The following is a 20,562-nucleotide window of genomic DNA, read 5'->3' as shown; positions in this document are numbered from 1 at the left end:
CCATGCAAGAAGAACTCCATCAATTCGAAAGAAATGATGTTTGGGAGCTTGTGCCAAGACCCAAGAATAAATCCATAATTGGGACAAAATGGGTGTTCAGAAATAAATTAGATGAAAATGGTATTGTAGTCAGAAATAAGGCTAGACTAGTGGCTCAAGGATATAATCAGCAAGAGGGAATCGATTTTGATGAAACATATGCTCCTGTTGCTAGATTAGAAGCCATTAGAATGGTCATAGCATTTGCCTGTCATAAAAACTTTAAACTTTTTCAAATGGATGTGAAAAGTGCTTTCTTGAATGGGTTTATTAAAGAAGAAGTGTATGTCTCTCAACCTCCAGGTTTTGAAAACTCTTCTCACCATGATCATGTCTTTAGATTAAAGAAAGCTTTGTATGGACTTGAACAGGCACCAAGAGCATGATATGACAGATTGAAGACATTTCTGATTGAAAATGCTTATACCATTGGTAAGATAGATACTACATTGTTTGTTAAACGTAAGGGCTCTAATTTAATTATAGTGCAAATATATGTAGATATTATATTTGGTGCTACTGATGAATCTTTATGTATTGAATTTAGTAATTGCATGAAAAGTGAGTTTGAAATGAGTTTAATGGGTGAACTCAACTTCTTTTTAGGTCTTCAAATCAAACAAACTGAAAATGGGATTTTTATCAATCAATCAAAATATATCAAAGAGTTGTTAAAGAAATTTGATATTAATTCCCAAAAGGCCTCTAACACTCCCATAAGTACCTCAATAACTCTCTCAAAAGATGAGAATGGAACCCCAGTTGATCCTACTCGCTATCGAGGTATGATTGGAAGCCTGTTATACTTAACTGCTAGCAGACCAGATATCATGTTTGGTATTTGTGCATGTGCTAGATTTCAGGCTAGTCCTATGCAATCACATTTAAGTGCAGTTAAAAGAATTTTTAAATATTTAAAAGGAACCATCGATATAGGGTTGTGGTATCCAATGCACAATGATTTTGAATTACTTAGCTTTTCTGATGCTGACTTTGCTGGTTGTCATATTGATCGCAAGAGCACGAGTGGTACTTGCCACTTTCTTGGATCTTGCCTTGTTTCTTGGTTCAGTAAGAAGCAAACTGTGGCACTCTCAACTACCGAAGCTAAATACATTGCAGCCGGCAGGTGTTGTGCTCAAATCCTTTGGATGCGTCAGACTCTTCAAGATTATGGACTCCAATTCAACCCCTCCAAAATCTTCTGCGACAGCACTAGTGCCATCAATCTGAGTAAAAACCATATTCTACACTCAAGAGCCAAGCATATAGATATTCGCCATCACTTTCTTCGTGACACTGTCCAAAAGGGTGACGTAGTACTCGAACACATTGAAACTGAAAAGCAAGTCGCTGGCATCTTCACCAAACCTCTGTCCGAAGATCGATTCTACAATCTTCGACGTGAATCAGGTATGTGTAACCCTTTTGATTGAGTTACTTCCCCTGAGACTGCCCCAATAGGTCTTACAATCAAATTCTGGGGCTGACCGGCTTAAAAAGCAGATTTTAAGTCATCCGGTCGACCGGATCGCGGACAGAATGATTTTTAAACCAAGTCCGTGGGTTATTTGGCTCATTCCCTTGTGTGCAAAACACATCTCTCTTCCCTCCAAAACCCCTCTCTTGAGTTTCTAAGGCAAAATCTTGCCAAACCCTTGAAGTTTCTTGCTCTTTTGGTGATCCAAACTCATCTTCACCATTAAATCTCTTTGTTTTCCCTTCTTCTCTTCCCAAAATCTCTTCAAAACCCTATTTCTCCAAAACCCTTGTTCTCAATGGCTTCCAAAGGAGAATCCTCAAAGAAGAGAAAGATGATTGCTCCAAAGAAGGATGCATATGATGAGACTTTGTTCATCTCTAAGGAGGCTTCGATTTGGTGGAAGCAATTTCAACTTAAGAAACTCATTAGGGAAAGGCTAGTAAGTATCACTGAACTCAACAACATTCTTCCTTGTGAGATTAATACTTTCTTTGAGATGTTGGGATGGGATTCCATTCTTTATCCCCAAGAGAAAGCCTATCCTAGACTTGTGCAACTGTTTTATTGCAACCTACAAGTAGTTGGTGTTGAAGGGGACTATATCATCACATCTCTTATTAAAGGAAAACACATCTCCTTTGACACTGTTGAACTGGCCCAAATTATTGGAGTTGATGACTCTGGAGACCGCAAGTATCTCCGAACCAAGACCTCTCCAAAAGGTTTTATGAATGTGGATGAAGTTTATGGAGCAATTTTTAAGAATTATTTGGGTGAAACAAAGGACCTTACCGCCATTCATCTAGGAGATATCCCAAGGGTGATGAATCTGATTCTTACTTGTAATATTCTCCCTCTTGATGGGCATAGAGATACCGTTACTCGTTTCCAAGCATATCTGATTTGGTGCATTGCCAATACCCATCAATCTGTCTTCCCTATGTGATTATGAAGACCATGGAGTCGGCTGCTGAGAGAGACTCCAAGGCTAGCCTCCCCTATAATCGTCTCCTGACTGTTATCTTTAAGTATTTTGAAGTTGATCTCTCCGATGAAGCTCCCACTTCAAATCCTACTGCAATTGATTCTTCTACCTTGAAGAAGATGGCTATTCCTACTAATACCTTTGATGCTCCTCCTCCTCCTCCTCCGGGTCATCAAGCTAGGCGCAAGCAAGCCTCTTCGTCCTTTGTTGACAGTGACGCTTCTGATGATGAAGATAGTGAGGATGAAGAATATGTGACCAGGGCTGAGTTTGCTGCGTACCAGGAGAAGCTTGACTCCCGCCTACAGGGATTTGATGATCAGTTCGCAGCACTTCGTGGAGACAACAAGGAGATCATGGCTCAGCTCCGGATGATTACTCAGCATTTCCACATTTCTACCCCTCCTACAGATGATTAGCACTTTTCTTTATGTTTTAAAAAGACAATTTGAGTTGTAGTATTTTCAAACAGCTGCTTTTACATCTGGATTGACTTTAACTGTTGCACTTCTCTAGGGGGAGAGTGCTTTTGATTTAGACTTTTATAACTATATGATTGACTTATTTTAGACTTTTTCACTTTAACTATTAGTTGCAATACCTTGTTTATTATTTTCTGCATATGAGTCTATATTGCAGGGGGAGCCTTCTCTATACCTTTTTGTTGTTGACAAAGGGGGAGAAGATATATGATGATTTGGACTTTGACTTATATGCATTTGGACTTATAATTATATGCATGATTTAATTTGCTGCAATTAATACATTGCATTTTATTTGGTTGCTTGATTGTTGTACATGCTATATATTACTGCTATATATTGCTACCAAATCATATGTTTGTCATCATCAAAAAGGGGGAGATTGCTGGGGTATTCTAACCCCACCTCCATAAATGTTTTGATGATAACAAACATATAGACATGGTCTTGTAAGTGTCTTTATGTCAACAGGCCAATAAATTACAAAACTAGAAGGCACAAAGTAAAAGACATTTAAGAGACCATTGAAGTTCAAGACCTTGAAGACGTGTGACAAAGCTTGTCAAGCATAGAAGTTATCAAAAGAACTTTTGAAGATTGAAGAACGTCACGTGAAGCTAGAAAGACAAAGATGCTCGTGTGCACCTACTTAGACACTCACACATAAAGCACACGCGTAATTGCATGTGCATAAAATTAATGAAATAAGCATGTGCGTCATTTAGAGATCTTAGGAGGTTATAAATAAACCCCCTATGACCTTAGAATGGGTTAAAATTAGTTGGAAAAGTCCCAGACCAATCCCCTCAGTCAATCGGTCAAATTCAAGCTAAGACTGGGATCTGAACTGTGATCCGGTCGATTGGATCTCAGAGTACATATCGATGGGACCTCACAATGGGTTTACGGGTACGTTCCCATATTTGATCTGGTCGACCGGATCAAGTGGGACGATGATCCGATCGACCGAACATTGACCAGATGCCTATACTGCCTTCAAATGGCTAGTTTCTCCAACGGCTATGATCCGGTCGACCAGATCAATCTTCAGGTTGACCGGATTGGTGAAAAATAGATCCGCTAGAGCATATTTTGCACATGTTCTAAAGGCCATTAATGAGCCTATAAATAGAGAACATGTCAGTCATTTTTACTTATCCACTACAGTCCAAAATCTAACTTTTGAACTTTTGAGAAAGGTGAAAAGTAATTAATTGCTCTCATCATTGGAGTTTACTTGTCTACATCTACATCAATCAAGATGGACTCCAAAGCTTAAAGGACCTTCAATTGCATATACTCTAAGGAACAAGTTTTAAAGAAGGTCTGCATTGTGCAAGCATTTTATTTGCATCATTTGACACTTGCAAGAAGTACACATCACACTCTTTGCCTAGGTAATTCTACTTTTATTTCTTTTGTAATTAGTTTATGCTTTTAAGATTATAAAGCATTGTTTGCATTAGCCTAGACTGTACTTAGGTTGTGCAAGGATCCTCTTATCCTTAAAAGATTCAGATCCCCTTATCCCGTAGAAAAATATTGTAAATGTGTTCTTCCCACCTACTGTACTGAAAGAAAGTAGCTAGTGAATTCTCTCAAGGTTGAGAGGAGTGGACGTAGGCTAAGTTTAGCCGAACCACTATAAATTTAGTGTGTTCTTCATTTGCGCAATTTCTCTCTTTCTATCTTGCTTAAATTCAAGAAAATTTAAAAAGGATAAAAATTCACTAATGATAACCTATTCACCCCCCTCTAGGTTATCCAACACAGGAGAATTGATGCAGGACAATCTTGGACCGGACCAACCCAACTGGTGTACTACAGTGGACCGACCCAAACCCAGTCGAACCGGGTCCAGTTTGAGTGTTTGGATCTAGTAGGATTTTAGGAAGCTTATTTTATTTGGGAAAGTACTATGTAATCTTTGATTTCAAGGTATTTATTAGACACGTAGGGAAATTTCCAATTTGAGTTTTATTGGGTTTCTATTTTAGTTATCCTGGTTTTAATAAGTAATTAGGAGTCTTTATTTTTGGGTTTTAAATAGATGTGTAACCAATGTATCCCCCCTCCCCCCTCCCCTTCTAATTTCTTCTCAGATTTCCCCTCTCCTATTCTGTCCCCCATTAGAAATATCTCAGTTACCCTTCTTAAACATCTCAAATACAGGGGAGCTTCACTGATTTTCCACAATTTGGGATATGCTTCCCAAAAATATCCTCAGATTAGACACCTCAAAGAAGTTGGCAGAGCAATCAACAATTTGTACGAGCCCAAGAATACGTAGAATTCAAGCTTCAACCAGGTGAAAACATGCAAGCACCAGAAAGAGAAGTCACATTTAACCCAAATATATAGATGCTAGGTACTAGAGGAAGATGCCCATTTTGTAGACCCCAATAGCCATGTCATAACATTCTAACAAACTTCAGAAAGGTTATGCATGGAGATTACATCCCCTTCATTGCAAAGGCAGTCCTTGGTGCTTGTATGGCCATCCAACAGGAGTTTATGACACCTAAGACTTCTTTCACATGCTCTTAGGGAGCATCATAATATAAACACGCATGTTTTCCATATGTAGAAAGTGATATATGATTTTTCAATTATAATTATTGTCCTTCCTGATTGCAGAATATACAGAAATTTCACTGATGATCAATCAGTTGTATTAGCATTAATTCCTACGAAAATGTAAATTAGGACCCGCTGCTGCTTAGCTAGGCTAGGTGATGCAAATACATCACCAAAAGAGGCTTATTTTGATGGGAATAAGTCTAGGGTTAGGTTATATACATATTGGGCCTTTGGTCCCATAGGTTTTCTATGTAATAGGCTACTTTTATGGGTCTAAAATAAGGGTAATTAGGTTGCATACGGGATTAGTTGTTTTAGTTTCATACTTAGTTTTATTTTGGTGTTTTTGTTCATAAATTGAATTTAAGTGATTTTAGCATAGTTGTCAAGGCAGCAAGGCGACGCAAGGTGCTAGAAGGGTGGTTAAGCGCTTAGGCGACAAGGCGCCCGCCTAGGAGACCAAGGCGCCCCCAAGTGTTATTTTTTATTTCTTGCTTTTCTAACATTATTTAGCATGCAACAATATTTTAGTATGCTACAATATATACCTTATATCATCAAAAAAATCAACATTAAGCCTCCTCAAGTCATCAAAAAGCAACACTAAGCCACATCAAATCATAAAAAATCAACATTCAGTCACATTAAGTCATAAAAAATCAATATTAAGCCACATCAAGTCATCAAAAATCAACATAGAACTAGAAGACAACAGAACTAAAGAAGCAAGCTATTGGAAGTTTAAAACAATCAAACCTACATTTGGTTTATACTAGTCTCACATTTGGCTTATACTGTTCTTAAAAAATATGATTTTTTCTATAAGTAATTAAATTACTCTTGATTTAGAGAAATGTTCTTGTTCTCTAAGAAGTTTGATAAGTCAGATGATTTTATTTTTACATGAGACTTTTAGTATTAGGTGGAGCACAAAACTAGCTTTCCAACAAATCCAAAATTGCTTATCTGATTTATATTGAAGAAGTTATGTTTCGGTCAACCTTATTTGGTATGCGTGAATGCTGTCAAAATTGCTTTGAATGAAAATATTTTTTTAGATACCAAAACAAATGAATATTTACTGCACTTTTGGTTTTTAGCAATGTTTTACCATATTAAGATTTATAGAATTTTTAGATTTTAGAAAAACCCCAGCATTAGAAAGTTGAAAATTTCACCTACTGTCAAAAATTCAGTTTTTGTTCTTGAACTGGGGGGGTTGACTTTTATCCTTTTGGAATTTGATTTTTTTAACTATTTTTATTGGATTCAAATAGGGGGTATTTTCTTATTTATGAATAATATCTTAAGTAAATGAAATACCAAGTCATTTACTTAAATGATATTTGGCATAAATAAGTGCCAGAACCTGGTTCGATACCAATTAAACATTTAAACCAGCGCAAGGAGCCCTACAATAAGGCGGCAGCCGCTGCCGCCTAGGCACCTAGAAATCCGCCTGGACTCGTAGGCGACGCCTTGACAACAATTTCATTTTAGTAGTTTTCTTTTAAGTACTTAAGTTGGGCTAGATTAGGACTACAAGTCCAATCATGTTTTAAGTCTATTTCCTTCAGTATTTCAGTTTCCTAGTTAGTTTAGGTTACCTATTAGGATAAGGATTGGGTTAGGCCTTTCCCTTTTAGTGTAGGAGTCTACTTTTGAGTCTTTTATAAAAAGTTGCAAGGGGGGCAAGTATTGAACACGAATTTTGATATTAATGAACAGCTTTTGCTGCTCTTCTTCTCCATTGAAGATTTTGTCTCGTGTTTGATTAAGGCTGGTGGGATCGGTGTTTGATCAAATTCACACATTGCAGTGGGAAGCCCGGGTGGTTCGTTGGTGGGATTGGTATTTGATCCAATCGATACCTTGCAATGTGAAGCCCAGGTGGTTCTTTTGAAGATCTCCTTCAAGTTTTTAAAGATTCAATTTTTTTTCAATATCTACAATCAAACAAGCTGCTGCCAAGGAAATTCTGCAACAATAGAGTTTGAATCATCCCCATCCCCTACAATTCTTCTTCTAATCCCTCTCACAACCCAAACCCTAAGATTCCCCCTTTTGTTTTCAATTTTTCCAATACCTAAATTCTACCCAGACCAAACCAGCCAGCAAAATCCCTCCTTTTTTGGATCAAACTCTCCTCTCACCACAAGGAAAACTCGATCCAAGTTGCTCCCTCATCTGACCATCATAAACCCTAAAAATCCATCTTTTCCTCTTTTCAAAAACCCGAAACCCTAACCTTACTGCCCATTCAAGTTTCCATACCTAACTCCATCAAACATCTCAGGACTGATGCAAATCCTAGCCTCCTCGAATTGAAGAAGCCACCCTAAGCTTAGGGTTTTAGTAGGAGCCTTAGCTTAGTTTATTTTAGTTCTATACTTAGTTTTTAATTTGTGTTTTTAATTGAACCGGTTTAAATTGGTTGCATCCAATTGGTTCAATTGGTCTAATTTAAGTGAAGTGATCCTATTGGCTAAGAGGTTCTTATATCCTATTGGCTAATAGGGAATCTTCTTTTATTTTAAGTAGTTTAAGTTGTTTTTAAGTCATTAAGACTCTATTTTGAGTCTATTTCAGTTTCCTAGTCAGTTTAAGTTAGCTAATAGGTTAAGGATTGGGTTAGGCCATTCCTTTTTAGTGTCTAAGTCTATTTTTGAGTCTTCTATATAAGTTTGTAAGGGAGGCCAGCATTGAACACGAATTTTGATTAATAATAACTCAGCTTTATGCTTGCTGCCTTTGCTCCATCGTGAGTGTGCCTTGTGAGTAATATCAAGGTTGCCTTGTGAGTAATATCAAGGTGGAAGGGATTGGTGGATCTCCAATCGACTCCTTGCATCGTGAAGATCGGGAGGGCTACTACTTATCTCCTTGCATCGTGAAGATCGGGAGACCCCATTGTTCATCTTCAAAGCTGCTGCCATTGAAGACCTCTTCAAATCCAGTAAGTTTGAATCTGAACTTTGTTTAAATCTTCTTCTTCTCACTCCTACCCTAACTAGGATTCCTCCATAACTTCAAATCTGTCCATTAGTTTCAAACCAAACTTTCAACATACATCCCTTACATCATTATTGACACTCGATCAAAGTTTCATCAAACCCCCACCACCCTAAACCCTAGAATCCCCTACTCCTACCTCCATTAAGAATTGTCTCCAATAACCTTATCTTGCTGTCCAACTCATCTAACCTACTTCCATTTACTCAAACATCATAAAACCTATACCATTAGACTTCCCTACTACTGCCTATCATTACCATATAAGATAACCCTAACCTAAACCTAACTTAACCATAATTTTGACCTAAAATTCAACTCTGCCCAAAATTGCAGAATTTCAAAACTCATCCAAACCCTAACCTTTTTATACCATATGGACCCCCTAGACCTGCCCATTAATACCCTATAAACCCCTTTCCCAATATCCAACTCAAACCCTAGGAATTGACTAAATCCTAGTGTTGTCCATTCGAACCAGCAGCCCCTTTTGTTATTTGATCCTGTTGTTTGGCTCCTAGTAGGTCTCCTACCTATCTAGGACTACATTAGGGACCTTCACTGATAGACTCCCCTACCTCAACTTGACATAACCCACACATCAAACCCTAACCCTAATTTCACCAAAAATTCCTATTTTAGCCTAGCCGAATTAGCTTTCATAGCAGATCCTGGTTTACTAGCTTCTAGTTGGTCTCCTACCAATCTAGAACTACATTACTAGGTAAACATCCTTAACTACATAGTTGTATAAAAGGCGTACCCAGTGCACGAGGCTCCCACCACTGCGGGGTCTGGGAGGGTAATAATGTACGCAGCCTTACCTTGCATTCGCAAAGAGGCTGTTTCCAGACTCGGACCCAAGACCTCTTGTATCCTTTAACATTTTTTAGACTTTCCAACTATAAAATGAAATGGAAATGGATAAAACAATGAGAACCAGCAACACTAAAGGAACATAGACCGGAAGCCCCACTTCTAAAAAAGGTGAAAATTAGCACATCCCACCACACTAACAGATTCAATCTCTAGAGTACTACACATAAATGAAAGCCTAATTAATGTAGATCACAAGTCCATATGTACCGCAGGAACAAGCCCAGAAAATTTGTGGGATTTGACTGCTGTGAGTAAGAGGCAGCTTGGTCTGATGATGTGGCAAGTTTTTGTTGGTTCGATGGAGCATCATCTAAGGCAGCCCCAGCCCAGAGAGAAGCATGAAGAAGATAAGAGACCAAGACAGATATTTTAAAAAAATATACAATATAAAAAATAAAAAATAAAAAGTTTCTGTTCACATGAACAATACCCGAATTACTGTTCTCGTGAACAGTGGGTTGGGGGCACATACAGACAGCTTTGTTCCTATTTTTGTTTAGCTATATATCAGTTTACCTTGTTTCTATTTTCCAGTTTGATTGGAATAGGAGATAGTTTCTAAATTCAGTTTTAGCGAGTTAGTACTACTTTCTAATATCAGATTTAGAGAGTAGGCTTAGCTTTTAGTTAGATGTCTCTATTTTCTTAAGTTTCTATATCAGTCCTTTGTTTCCTTTTAGTTAGACTTAGTTTTTCTTAAATTTCTATATCAGTCCTTTGTTTCCTTTAGACTTAGTTTCTATTTTCGTTTGCTTTATGCCAGGTAGATCCATGACCAAGGTTTTAGGTCTCGGTTTCGCCAGGCCACGAAACCGAGATCTCGACGAGATCATGTATTTTTTTTTTTTTTCTGAACTCGATAGTAGGTTTTGGTGGCCATATGACCAAGAAAGGGGCTGAAAATTTACATTCCCCCTATTTTAGGCCTCCTAAACACAGTGAAACCATTAGTTTTTACAAATTCAAACCCAAAATGGTACTTTGATTACGGACCATAAGTTGGTAGTCTACGGCGTGCGTGAGGTCTACCCTAGGCTATTCCACATAATATTTAGACTCATATAATTAAAGTAGACGTGCAAAACAACTTAAATAAGCATTAGGAACTAAAATACATCAAACCATAAACCATTTAACCATTACATACTACATAGTCACATAGAGTAATAGATCAAATCAATACAAGCTAGTAGCCTAGTACTAAAACGAGTGTCGGACCAGATCATCATAATGACCACGTAGTTGTTGTTGTTGTCGAATCAAGCAGTACTCTGATTGCATCACAAAGGCTGGCCATGACATATGTTGGTGGAAATAACACTCGAAGTTGTGCACAACAGCCCTATAAACCGAGTCATCAACGTACTAGAGGTACCCTAACCTAGGGTATATATCTCCGAAACGCAAGGAACTCGATCAAGAACCACTGCTACTAGATGGTGCCTGTGCAACCAGAACCAGCACAAACATGTATGGGTGTGGGGCCGAGACCCCAAAGATGCTTTCCACAAAACCTGACTCAGTGTGTGAGTGACTGACCCTCATACTCATAGGCAGAGGGTAATGATGATGAAGAGCCAGCCTGTCCAAAGCCCCCAAACTGACCATACCCAGTATAGTGACTATACTCGGAACCAGTGCTTCTTCTGCCTCCCAATTCCGGATGGTCTCCTTCATGGTCAACTGCTGAAATTTCTCCATTCGCTAAGAGAACACAAAACCTGCTATGACTGTGGGTTTGTTGCTGAGGTCAAAGAGTTAGTTTGACCATATATTTCTCTAGTGTGACTCATGGGCTGGCTACGAGTAGAGACTAGAGACAACTATTGCTGCTATACTTAAAGCCTTTAAGACCCACGACATCCAAGTGGGACATGTTGCATAGCAGGCCTCATATAACTATCAAAGTAAATATTTGATTCCAGTAATGAAATTACAAAATGATTAAGATACTAAAATAGAATATTCTACTACCATTATCCAAATATATTTTCATACAATACAACTTCAGATCCAACTTGAACCACCTACCATTGCTCTTCCATTCATAATCATAGCTGATAAGGGTGTAAGTTTGGCCCTACCGCCCGAGCCTGCCCTGAGCCAGAACAGGGCCTGGGCTGGATTTTTCAACCCTGAGGGTGGGCTAGGGTTGACATTTTTAGGCCCAGGGTCAGGGTCGGGCTGGGCCAGGGTTGAGACCTCAGGCTACGCCCAACCCAGCCCTGTGTTATGATATGTCCGTTTATTAATGTCTAATTATATATTTATTTTATTGTTTACTCAACAAAAGGGTCTAACCCAGCCCTGTGTTATCATATGTTAGTTTATTAAAGTCTAATTCCTGGAAAATTCTTTCAAAAATTTTACAATGTTATAGGTATTTTTGGTCCTTGTTAAAATTCTTGTAGTTTTCCCTTTTATTTCCTTGTTATTGTCACCTAACATTAATACTCTGCATAAACAGTATTGCCAATTTGTTTTGGACCATATTTTTCTTATCTAAACTTGAAACCCTATTGTATTTTACTTTCTTATATGTATATTCAAAAACCCCTTCTTTATACCTGAGGATCAATCCTGGTCACTAAAGAATGTGATTAAATGACAAATTCACAAAGCTATTGATGCAGTTACGTGGTCCTATAGGGGGCATATAGGGGATAATTTTATAATTTGAATTTTTTATTTTTTTCTATTATGCTTTGTTAGCAAGAATCGTCGGAAGGTAAGAAAGCCATTAGCCTTGAATTTATTTTCTGTTTCAGATTACGATAGAGTGAGTCAGTTTCCCAGTCTAGATTGAATTGTTAGCAACTATATACATTTGTACCACTCACCGAGATGATTGGAATGAATTGATTTTGAGTTGCTGTTGTGAAGCCAAGACTGGCCGTGTGGTTCCTCCCCTTCTTCATGTCCTTATCGCCATCAACTCTTCTGATCTCTCTCAAATCTCGAATCAGGGTAAGGGTGTCAATCGGTTCAGTTTCAGTTCGGTTCCATTCCTTGATGGTGTGAACCGAAACCAAACCGAAAACCGACTCGGTTCTGAAAGTGGAAACCGAATCCGAACCTGCTCGGTTCGGTTACAGTTCTAATTCGGTTTTTCCATACAGGTCTAATTTGATTCTCCAATTCGGTTCTCCAATACAGTTCCATTCTGCTAGGCTGTCAATTGTTGTTGCCTTGCTGTGTTCTCAAGAAACTCCATTTGCATAAATAAAAATGCTCACAAAACCTTAAAGGAACCAGAAATATTAATAAATAAATAAGAATCCCAAGTGAGTTCTCCACTTTCAGATCTTATCTTTTAGCTTAACCATCAATACAATAAGAGAAACACATCAAAATTATAGTTGCAAAAGGAAAGACAACACCAATAAAAAAAAAAGTTATAGGGTTTTGGATTTAAGTGTGGTATTCGGTTCGGTTTCGGTTCAAATCGACGGTTTTTGAAGTGAAACCAAAACCAACCTGAACCGAATTAAATATTCATATACCAGAACCGAAACCAAAATGAATCAATTCGGTTAATTCGGCTCAGTTTCAGGTTCGGTATTCGGTTTTGGTTTGTTTCGACACCCTTAAATCAGGGTTGGTATTCTTCTTTCTTCATCTTTCCTCTCTCTTCTTCCCATTTTTCCTGAAACTCTTGAGCATTGTTCCCGCACCAAGGGTCGACTCGAGCCCTTTATTTATTCAGCCAATCACCTTTTGCATGGATCCTCTTGTTTTCTGATTTCTTTTTCTCTTATTGTTTTCATGTCTTTTCGTCCTTACTTGGCTAGGGCGTCCCCTGTATGCGATGCGCCACATCGACGCCCGGCTGCGGTGATAAGTAGGCAAGGGAAAGTAAGAGGAATTATGTCAGCTCAGATACATAGGATTCGATTTGCTACCTGGAACATTGGATCCTTAACGGGTAAGAGCCTGGAGTTGATCGATGTTATGAAGAGACGAAGGATTAATATCGCGTGTATCTAAGAGACTAGATGGAAGGGTAACAAAGCTAAAGAGTTGGATGACTTCAAACTTTGGTATTCGGAAGACCAAAGTAAAGAAACGAATAGAGATAATTGTGGATAAAGACCTAAAGAAGGATGTAGTGGAGGTCAAAAGGTTAGGTGATACGATTAAATCCATCAAACTAGTATTGGAGAAAGAGGTTGTCAATATTGTTTGCACTTACGAACCCCAGATTGGATTGGATGAAAGTAGTAAGCGCCAATTTTGGGACCACATGGATGATTTAGTGCAGGGTATCGGCCAAGATGAATCGATTATTATTGGAGGTGATCTGAACAGACATGTTGGGAGAGACTGTAGAGGTTATGAAGGTGTCCATAGAGGCTTCGAGGTTGGGGAGAGAAACGACGAGGGGACTTCAATCCTAGACTTTGCGGTAGCATATGATCTATCTATTGTGAACACTTTCTTTGAAAAAAGGGAGGGCACTTGGTTACATACAAAAGTGGGATTCATACCAGCCAAATAGACTTCTTAACTAGAGGGATAGACAGTAAAGACTGTAAGGTTCTTCCTGGGGAGAGTTTTACCACTCAACATAAATTAGTGGTCTTGGATATGCCTCAGTGCCCTAAAGCATAGGAGGAGGGAGCCAGTGTACCCTAAGATAAGATGGTGGAGACTAATAGGGGAGTCCTTATTCACATTTATCGAAAATGTGGCCAAACAAGGGAAGTGGGACTTTGAGGGAGACACCAATGTGATGTGGAACAAGATGATGACTTGTATTAAGAGGGTTGCCAAAGAAGTCCTAGGGGAAGCAAAGGGTAGGCGTCAGGCCCCTAGGGAGACTTGGTGGTGGGACGAGGAGGTCCAAGCAGCCATTAAGACCAAGAAAGAGAGGTTTAAGACATGCAACGGACTAAAGATTTAGAAGATAAATTGAGGTATAATGAGGCCAGAAACGAGGCTAAGAGGATGAGGGGGATTGCTAGGGTGAGGAAATATGAGGGCTCTATGTTAATCTAAACACAAAGGAAGGGGAAAAGGCTATTCATAAAATAGGTAAAATGAGAGAGAGGAAGATTAGAGATTTCGACCAGGTGAGATGTATTAAAGGGGAGGATGGAAGAGTGTTGGCAAGGGATGAGGACATTGTGAGGAGATGAGATGAGTATATTAGTGAACTACTAAATGGAGATAGTTCGAGTTTGATTGAACCGGATGATTGCCTTATTCATCAAGACACCACTCATCATAGATATGTTCGAAAGATTGGTGTCGCGGAAGTTAAAGAAGCCTTAAGAAAGATGAAAGTGAGCAAGACACGAGGCCCGGATGAGATCCCAATAGAAGTGTGGAAGGCCCTAGGAGTTTGTGGGGTAGTTTGGTTAACCAAGCTATTTAATTAGATTATAAACACAAGGAAAATGCCATATGATTGGAGGAGCAGCATTGTAGTTCCAATATACAAAAATAAGGGTGATATTTAGAGCTGTAATAACTATAGAAGCATAAAACAATGAGTCATACTACGAAATTTTGGGAGAAGGTTATTGAAGCCCGACTGAGAAAAGAGACTCATACCTCAAAGAATAAGTTTGGTTTTATGCCAGGTAGATCCACAACAGAAGCTATCTACCTACTGAGGAGACTCATAGAAAGAAGCAGAGCTTACAAGAAGGATCTCCATATGGTTTTTATTGACTTGGAGAAAGCCTATAATAGAGTTCCTAGAGATTTAATCTGGAATGTTCTTGCGAAGAGAGGCGTGTTGAGTAAATATGTAGATGTAAATAAAGATATGTATGAGGGCGTGGTGACTAGTGTGAGATCTGTGGGTAGCCAGGGCAAGGAATTCCCAATTACGTTAGGTTACATCAAGGTTCAGCCCTAGGCCCTTATTTGTTTGCGCTTATCTTGGATGAATTAACCAAGAACATCCAAGATGAGGTACAGTGGTGTATGCTCTTCGCCAATAATATCGTTTTGGTGGATGAGCCAGAAGCAGGGATTAATGCTAAGTTAGAGTTGTGGAGATTGACCTTGGAAACAAGAGGCTTTAAGATTAGTAAATCAAAGACGGAATATATGTTGTGTAACTTTAGTCACACTATGGTGGATGATGACTTGGTGAAAATTGAGGAGAGAGAGATACCACCAAGTTACTATTTGCAAATATCTTGGGTCTATCATACACTAAGAAGGTGACATAGATGATGATGTTTCACAAAGAACTAAAGTAGGATGGATGAAGAGGAGAGGTGTGACCGGAGTACTGTGTGACCAACACATTCCTTTAAAGCTGAACATGATTGTTATCCGACCAGCTATGATGTATGGGGCGGAATGTTGGGCAGTAAAGAAGAGCCATATAGCGAAGCTATGTGTTGCAGAGATGAGGATGTTAAGATGGATGGGTGGCAAAACTAGGAAGGATAAAGTGAGGAACGAATGTATTAGAGCTGATGCGGGAGTTGCCCTGATCAGCGACAAGCTTCGAGAATGTCGTCTGAGGTGGTTTGGATATGTACAACGGCGGCTTGGGGACACCGCAGTAAGGAGTGATCTGATTCCAATTAAAGGAGCTAAAAGAGCTAGGAGCAGGCCTAAAATGACAATAGGTGAGGTTGTGAAGAATGACATGCTTAGTCTGGGTCTTGTGCCAAGTATGACCTCTAATAGAGCCTATTGGAGGGCAAGAATTCACGTTGTCGACACCATGTAACCGGATTTTTCCTGATTTCCTGAGCTATCCTCTTTCCTCTTACTTTCATCCTTCATTTTTCATTTCTCACCTTTCTTATCTCATTTCTTCATTTTTCTTCTCCATTCCCTCCTTACTTTGTTTTGAAAGGAACCATGTAGCTGACCCCATTTAGTTGTGATAAGGCTCAGCTGTTGTTGTTGCTGTTGACCAAGTCTGAACTTGTTCTTACCGCTAGAATGAGTTTCAGGCATTTCTTCAAGATTTCCAGATTGTTTAATTGGACAATTGTTGGTTGGAATTCATAGTACAGCCAGTTAGCAACCTACATCTAAAATCTTACAGGGCTTGGTTGTGTATTGTGTCACTGGATCGAATTGAAGGTTTTAACTCAACCTCCAGGCCTGTTTATCATGTAGAAGAAGAATATAAGTTTGCTTATTTATGATTAAGGGCTTATTTTTCCTTGACTTTACCAAACTGCCCTTGCCTTTTAAAACTACTTCTATCGCATCCCAAGGCAATTTAAATACTAGATTGATCCTTTCCTTTAAAATTTATTTATGATTTTGTCCTGAGTTTTGTTTGCTTCCGAAAAGAGTCCTAAATTGTTCTAGCTATTTACAAAATTGTCATTGATTGTTCAATCGGAGTTATTCATCGTTCTTGTGGCCCATAGCAACCTATAATCAGGGTTCTTGAACCCAGGATCGCATCACCTATCTTTGGTTTGATAAGGCAAGGATTGTTTTTACTTGGCATTTAACTCAGCACAAATGCAGAAAATAAATATATTCTGGGCAAGGAAGAAAGGATTCCTAGATGCTAGCTTAATGATCATGATCATATTTCGAGGAAAATTTTATCAGAAACAAGTGTCCAGTACAGAGTCCAAGTAATCAGAACATTGTCTAGGCAAAAGAAAAACTTCTAACTGGACAATTAAAGGCATACCTCCAAGATTTTCAGCAGCAAATTTAAGAGAGACAGCTTTTAGCTCCATGGCATGATAACGGTCAGCCAAAGCAAGAGTTTGGGCAACAGAGTTCACAGATATATCCTTGCACAAATAAGACTCGCATATCAGTCTAAGTCTCATCAAACCATACTTGTCAGCTGCAGCTAACAACTTTGCAGCTAATGTTTCAGACACAGAGGATATGCAAGATGAACTTGATGAGACCAACTCCTCATCTTCTATCACAGTATCCTTGTAGATAAAGAGTAGCATAGCCTGCCCAATACATATGAGGATCAGTTCTGACAAAAAGGAACAACAATAACAAGGAATGAAGTATGTATACCACCACAGGAAACCTTAATGTTTCTAATCGAACTTTCAAAGCATAGGAAAGCACAGTAGCCGTAGTTACCTTAAAGACCTTGGGTTCCAAATCTGTAATGACAATTTCATGCTTATCTTCTTCCAACCCATCAAAAAATTGAGCACGGAAGACAGGGGATCGAGCAGCCAACACCAACTTGTGAGCATGAAATTTTTCCCCAGCTACGTCAAAAATTACATCTGAACCTTCCTGATTCTCCAGTAGCATACCAAAATGTGCTCCAATATCAGAATCAGGGACATGTATTGAGTGTAATCTTGAAGAATCAATTGCCGAAACCACAACACCGACAGTACAATTAATTCTCAAGCAATCATCCTTGAGGAAATCTGAAGATTCAAGCATGGCTCTTCTAAAGAAGCGTTTATAACCCCTAAATAACAAAGAGAAACAGATTAACTTTCTAGCAAGCGAAAATATAGAACCAAGACAAATTTCTTCAGAAGGAAAGAAACAGAAGAAAATTTGACAATAAATTGCAGTCGAGTAACAAGGATAAGATAAACTGCAGTCAAAGACCAAGGATAGGAATGTTGGACCTGTTCTTCCATACCTTCTAACCATTGTAAAAGAATTTAAGGAGATAAATCGAAATGGATTTTGATGCTAATCGGTATGGGAGGGTTTTATCTTTTTCATTTTGCTGTGTGGATGAGTCTTTGTGTCTTCTTTCCCTCTTTTTCTTTCTCTTTTTTTCTCACCCCAAAAAAATTTATTGAAAGGGAAAGAGAATACTAAGAGTAGTACAGGAGTACAACCCTGGTAGGAGAAAAGCCAAGAACATCCACACCTACAATAAGTGAAAAATGAAAGGCAGAAGCCTATCAATGAAGAGACAACAGGAAGGAAATCCCAAGAAACATATTCTCATTCTTCTTTGTATGTTCATGTATATGGGTTTTTATTCCATCAAATATATACTCAGAGTGGTCCACTTTCCATTTGTCACCAAATTATGGAAGAGATACAATTTGCCTTTGCTCGTAGATTCTGCCTTTTTCCTAAAGTTGTAACACTATTTACCCTTTTTAATTAGTAAATAACCATTACGTTCCAGTGAAAACAGGTGTAAATAAAAAAACAGCAAGACAAAAGAAATGCTGGGAACTTTCCCTGAAGACACAAAATACTAGAAAGAACATGAACCCACATCCATGGACATTTCAAAACTTCATGGATACCCACTCTTAAAAGGAACTGTGGATGCAAACAATAAATTTCCAATGATCTTTGTGTTAAGAAGAGCTTAGGTTACAAATTGCACCAAAAGTGACCCCCCCTTCTGTCATAAAGATTCAAAGTTCTAGGATTCAATATGATTATAAAATTAGGATAAGAAATAGTTATGGTGAAGTAGAAAATGAAATTCCCGAAAAGACCCACTCCAGAATGTGAAGGAGAAAGAAGACAGTAAAAACAGAAGAAACAAACTAAAGTCCAGCCTACAAAGACATTAGAGAGGACCACAAGTCCATAGAAGGTTAGTGACCGAGGATGAGGAAAACTAATAAATCTAAGTTTATAAATTTCAAATGTATCTTCCAGATCAACAAAATTTGGGTTTAATCCCACCTCATCGTACTTCCTTGTGAACAATATGTGTAGAATATGTCTCACTAGTACAAAACCATTTGATGAAAATTAAACAAAGACGTACAGCCAAAAGATATAGCAAATAAGAACAAGAAACCAGTATCAAATACATACAGATATAGATTACTAAAAAACACAATTGTATTTATAAAACAGAACACATGAGGGAAAATTCAATTTATTAATCTAAAAGAGAGAGAAGTTCAATTTGAAGGCCTTGGGCAGAGCAGATGTTTCCATATATTTTCAAAATCTTCGGTTCCAGTGGCAAAAATCATTGCAGAATAGAGTTTCTTGAAAAGCCATAGCTATGGTAAGATTTCCAATGAGTTCTGACGTGAGATTACATAAAATATGAACAGATAAACTGGGCCTATCACAATGCTTAGGTACAATAAGAAATTGCTAATAAATTATACTAGAACAACGCCAACAATGAAGCAGCGTAAGAAACAAAACCAAGCAACAATTTCACCATGACTTAATTTTCTGAAATTCAATTCCACCACGATAAGGGGGGAAATGAGTAGGTCATGAAGCTTACCACATACTCCCTCGATACTTCAAGGTATAAGGACCGCTCTCCAGAGACCGATCAAAATGACTATGAACCTTATGCTTACCCTTCCCGCTCTGATCAACAAGCGTCAGCTCGAAAAGTGCTCGGACATCCGTGCCTTCACTCGCCAACGCAATGAAAACAGAAACATAGGTTGAATTATCCTCGGGGTTCTTACCATCAGGATAGAAATATATCGCCCACTCATATCCTCCGACGTGGAAATTATCGCTCGCAATGTGTTTGCCGATCCCCATTCCCTTCGCAAGGGAGTAACCTTGGATTACAAACTTGTGGGAGCCATTAACGGTCTCGGTCACAGACAGAGAGCTCGTCGGAGATAGCGAAATGGTCTTATCCGAAGTCGCACCCTCCGGCATCTTTGAGCCCTAGAACCGTAAATTTCATGGAAGATCCCGCAGGATCTCAAAACGAAACCCTAGGCAGACGAGGCCGAGCATCGAATTGAGTTTTGCTCAGAATGAACACGTCGAAGATTCAGAAAACGGAAAGAATTAACATCTCTCTGGAGAATTCCCGAGAAAGCCACCTGGAAACTGTTGGCAAAAGAAAATTCCGCAGCAGAGATAAGAATTGTTATCGTTGATCGATAACATATGCCTTCGATACGGGTGAAAAGGAGAGGAGATTGAGGCAAACGAGAGAATTCAGATTTATGCTTCTAATACTCTTCCTCCTCCTTAGCGCTCTCTCTCTCTCTCTCTCTCTTTCTCTCTCTCACACACACGCTATCTGTATTTTATTTAACAGAGCTTCCGCTGCTGTGAAGACGATATCATCCGAGTGCACATTAACAGTATGCGAAGTGCAGGTGGTTTTTTTTTTTTTTTTTTTTTTTTTTGGTTTTTTTAAAGGGGATAAAGAACGTTAACCGGACGTGTCCAAGGTATGGACATTGCGCCTAGAC

At 38.7% G+C, this 20,562-nt stretch overlaps 1 protein-coding gene across 2 annotated transcripts in view; it reads right to left on the bottom strand.

The window, feature by feature from the left end:
• LOC122652083 (BTB/POZ and MATH domain-containing protein 4-like) overlaps positions 1 to 20,355 on the bottom strand; it is a 47,640-nt gene extending 27,285 nt beyond the window's left edge. For both annotated transcript variants that reach the window (XM_043845752.1, XM_043845753.1), the window contains exons 1-3: positions 19,620 to 20,355; positions 17,510 to 17,855; positions 17,091 to 17,370 (exon numbers count right to left, since the gene is read on the bottom strand). In XM_043845752.1, the coding sequence (XP_043701687.1) occupies positions 17,091 to 17,370; positions 17,510 to 17,855; positions 19,620 to 20,014 (1,021 nt within the window). In that variant the 5' untranslated portion in view covers positions 20,015 to 20,355. The remainder of the gene's footprint in view (positions 1 to 17,090; positions 17,371 to 17,509; positions 17,856 to 19,619) is intronic.
• Positions 20,356 to 20,562: the final 207 nt, after the last annotated feature.

This window comes from Telopea speciosissima, chromosome 2 (assembly GCF_018873765.1).
Source record: "Telopea speciosissima isolate NSW1024214 ecotype Mountain lineage chromosome 2, Tspe_v1, whole genome shotgun sequence".
Classification (NCBI taxonomy): domain Eukaryota; kingdom Viridiplantae; phylum Streptophyta; class Magnoliopsida; order Proteales; family Proteaceae; genus Telopea; species Telopea speciosissima.
The sequence above is the reverse complement of the archived record's forward strand: the minus strand, read 5'-3'. Positions and strand labels throughout refer to the sequence as shown.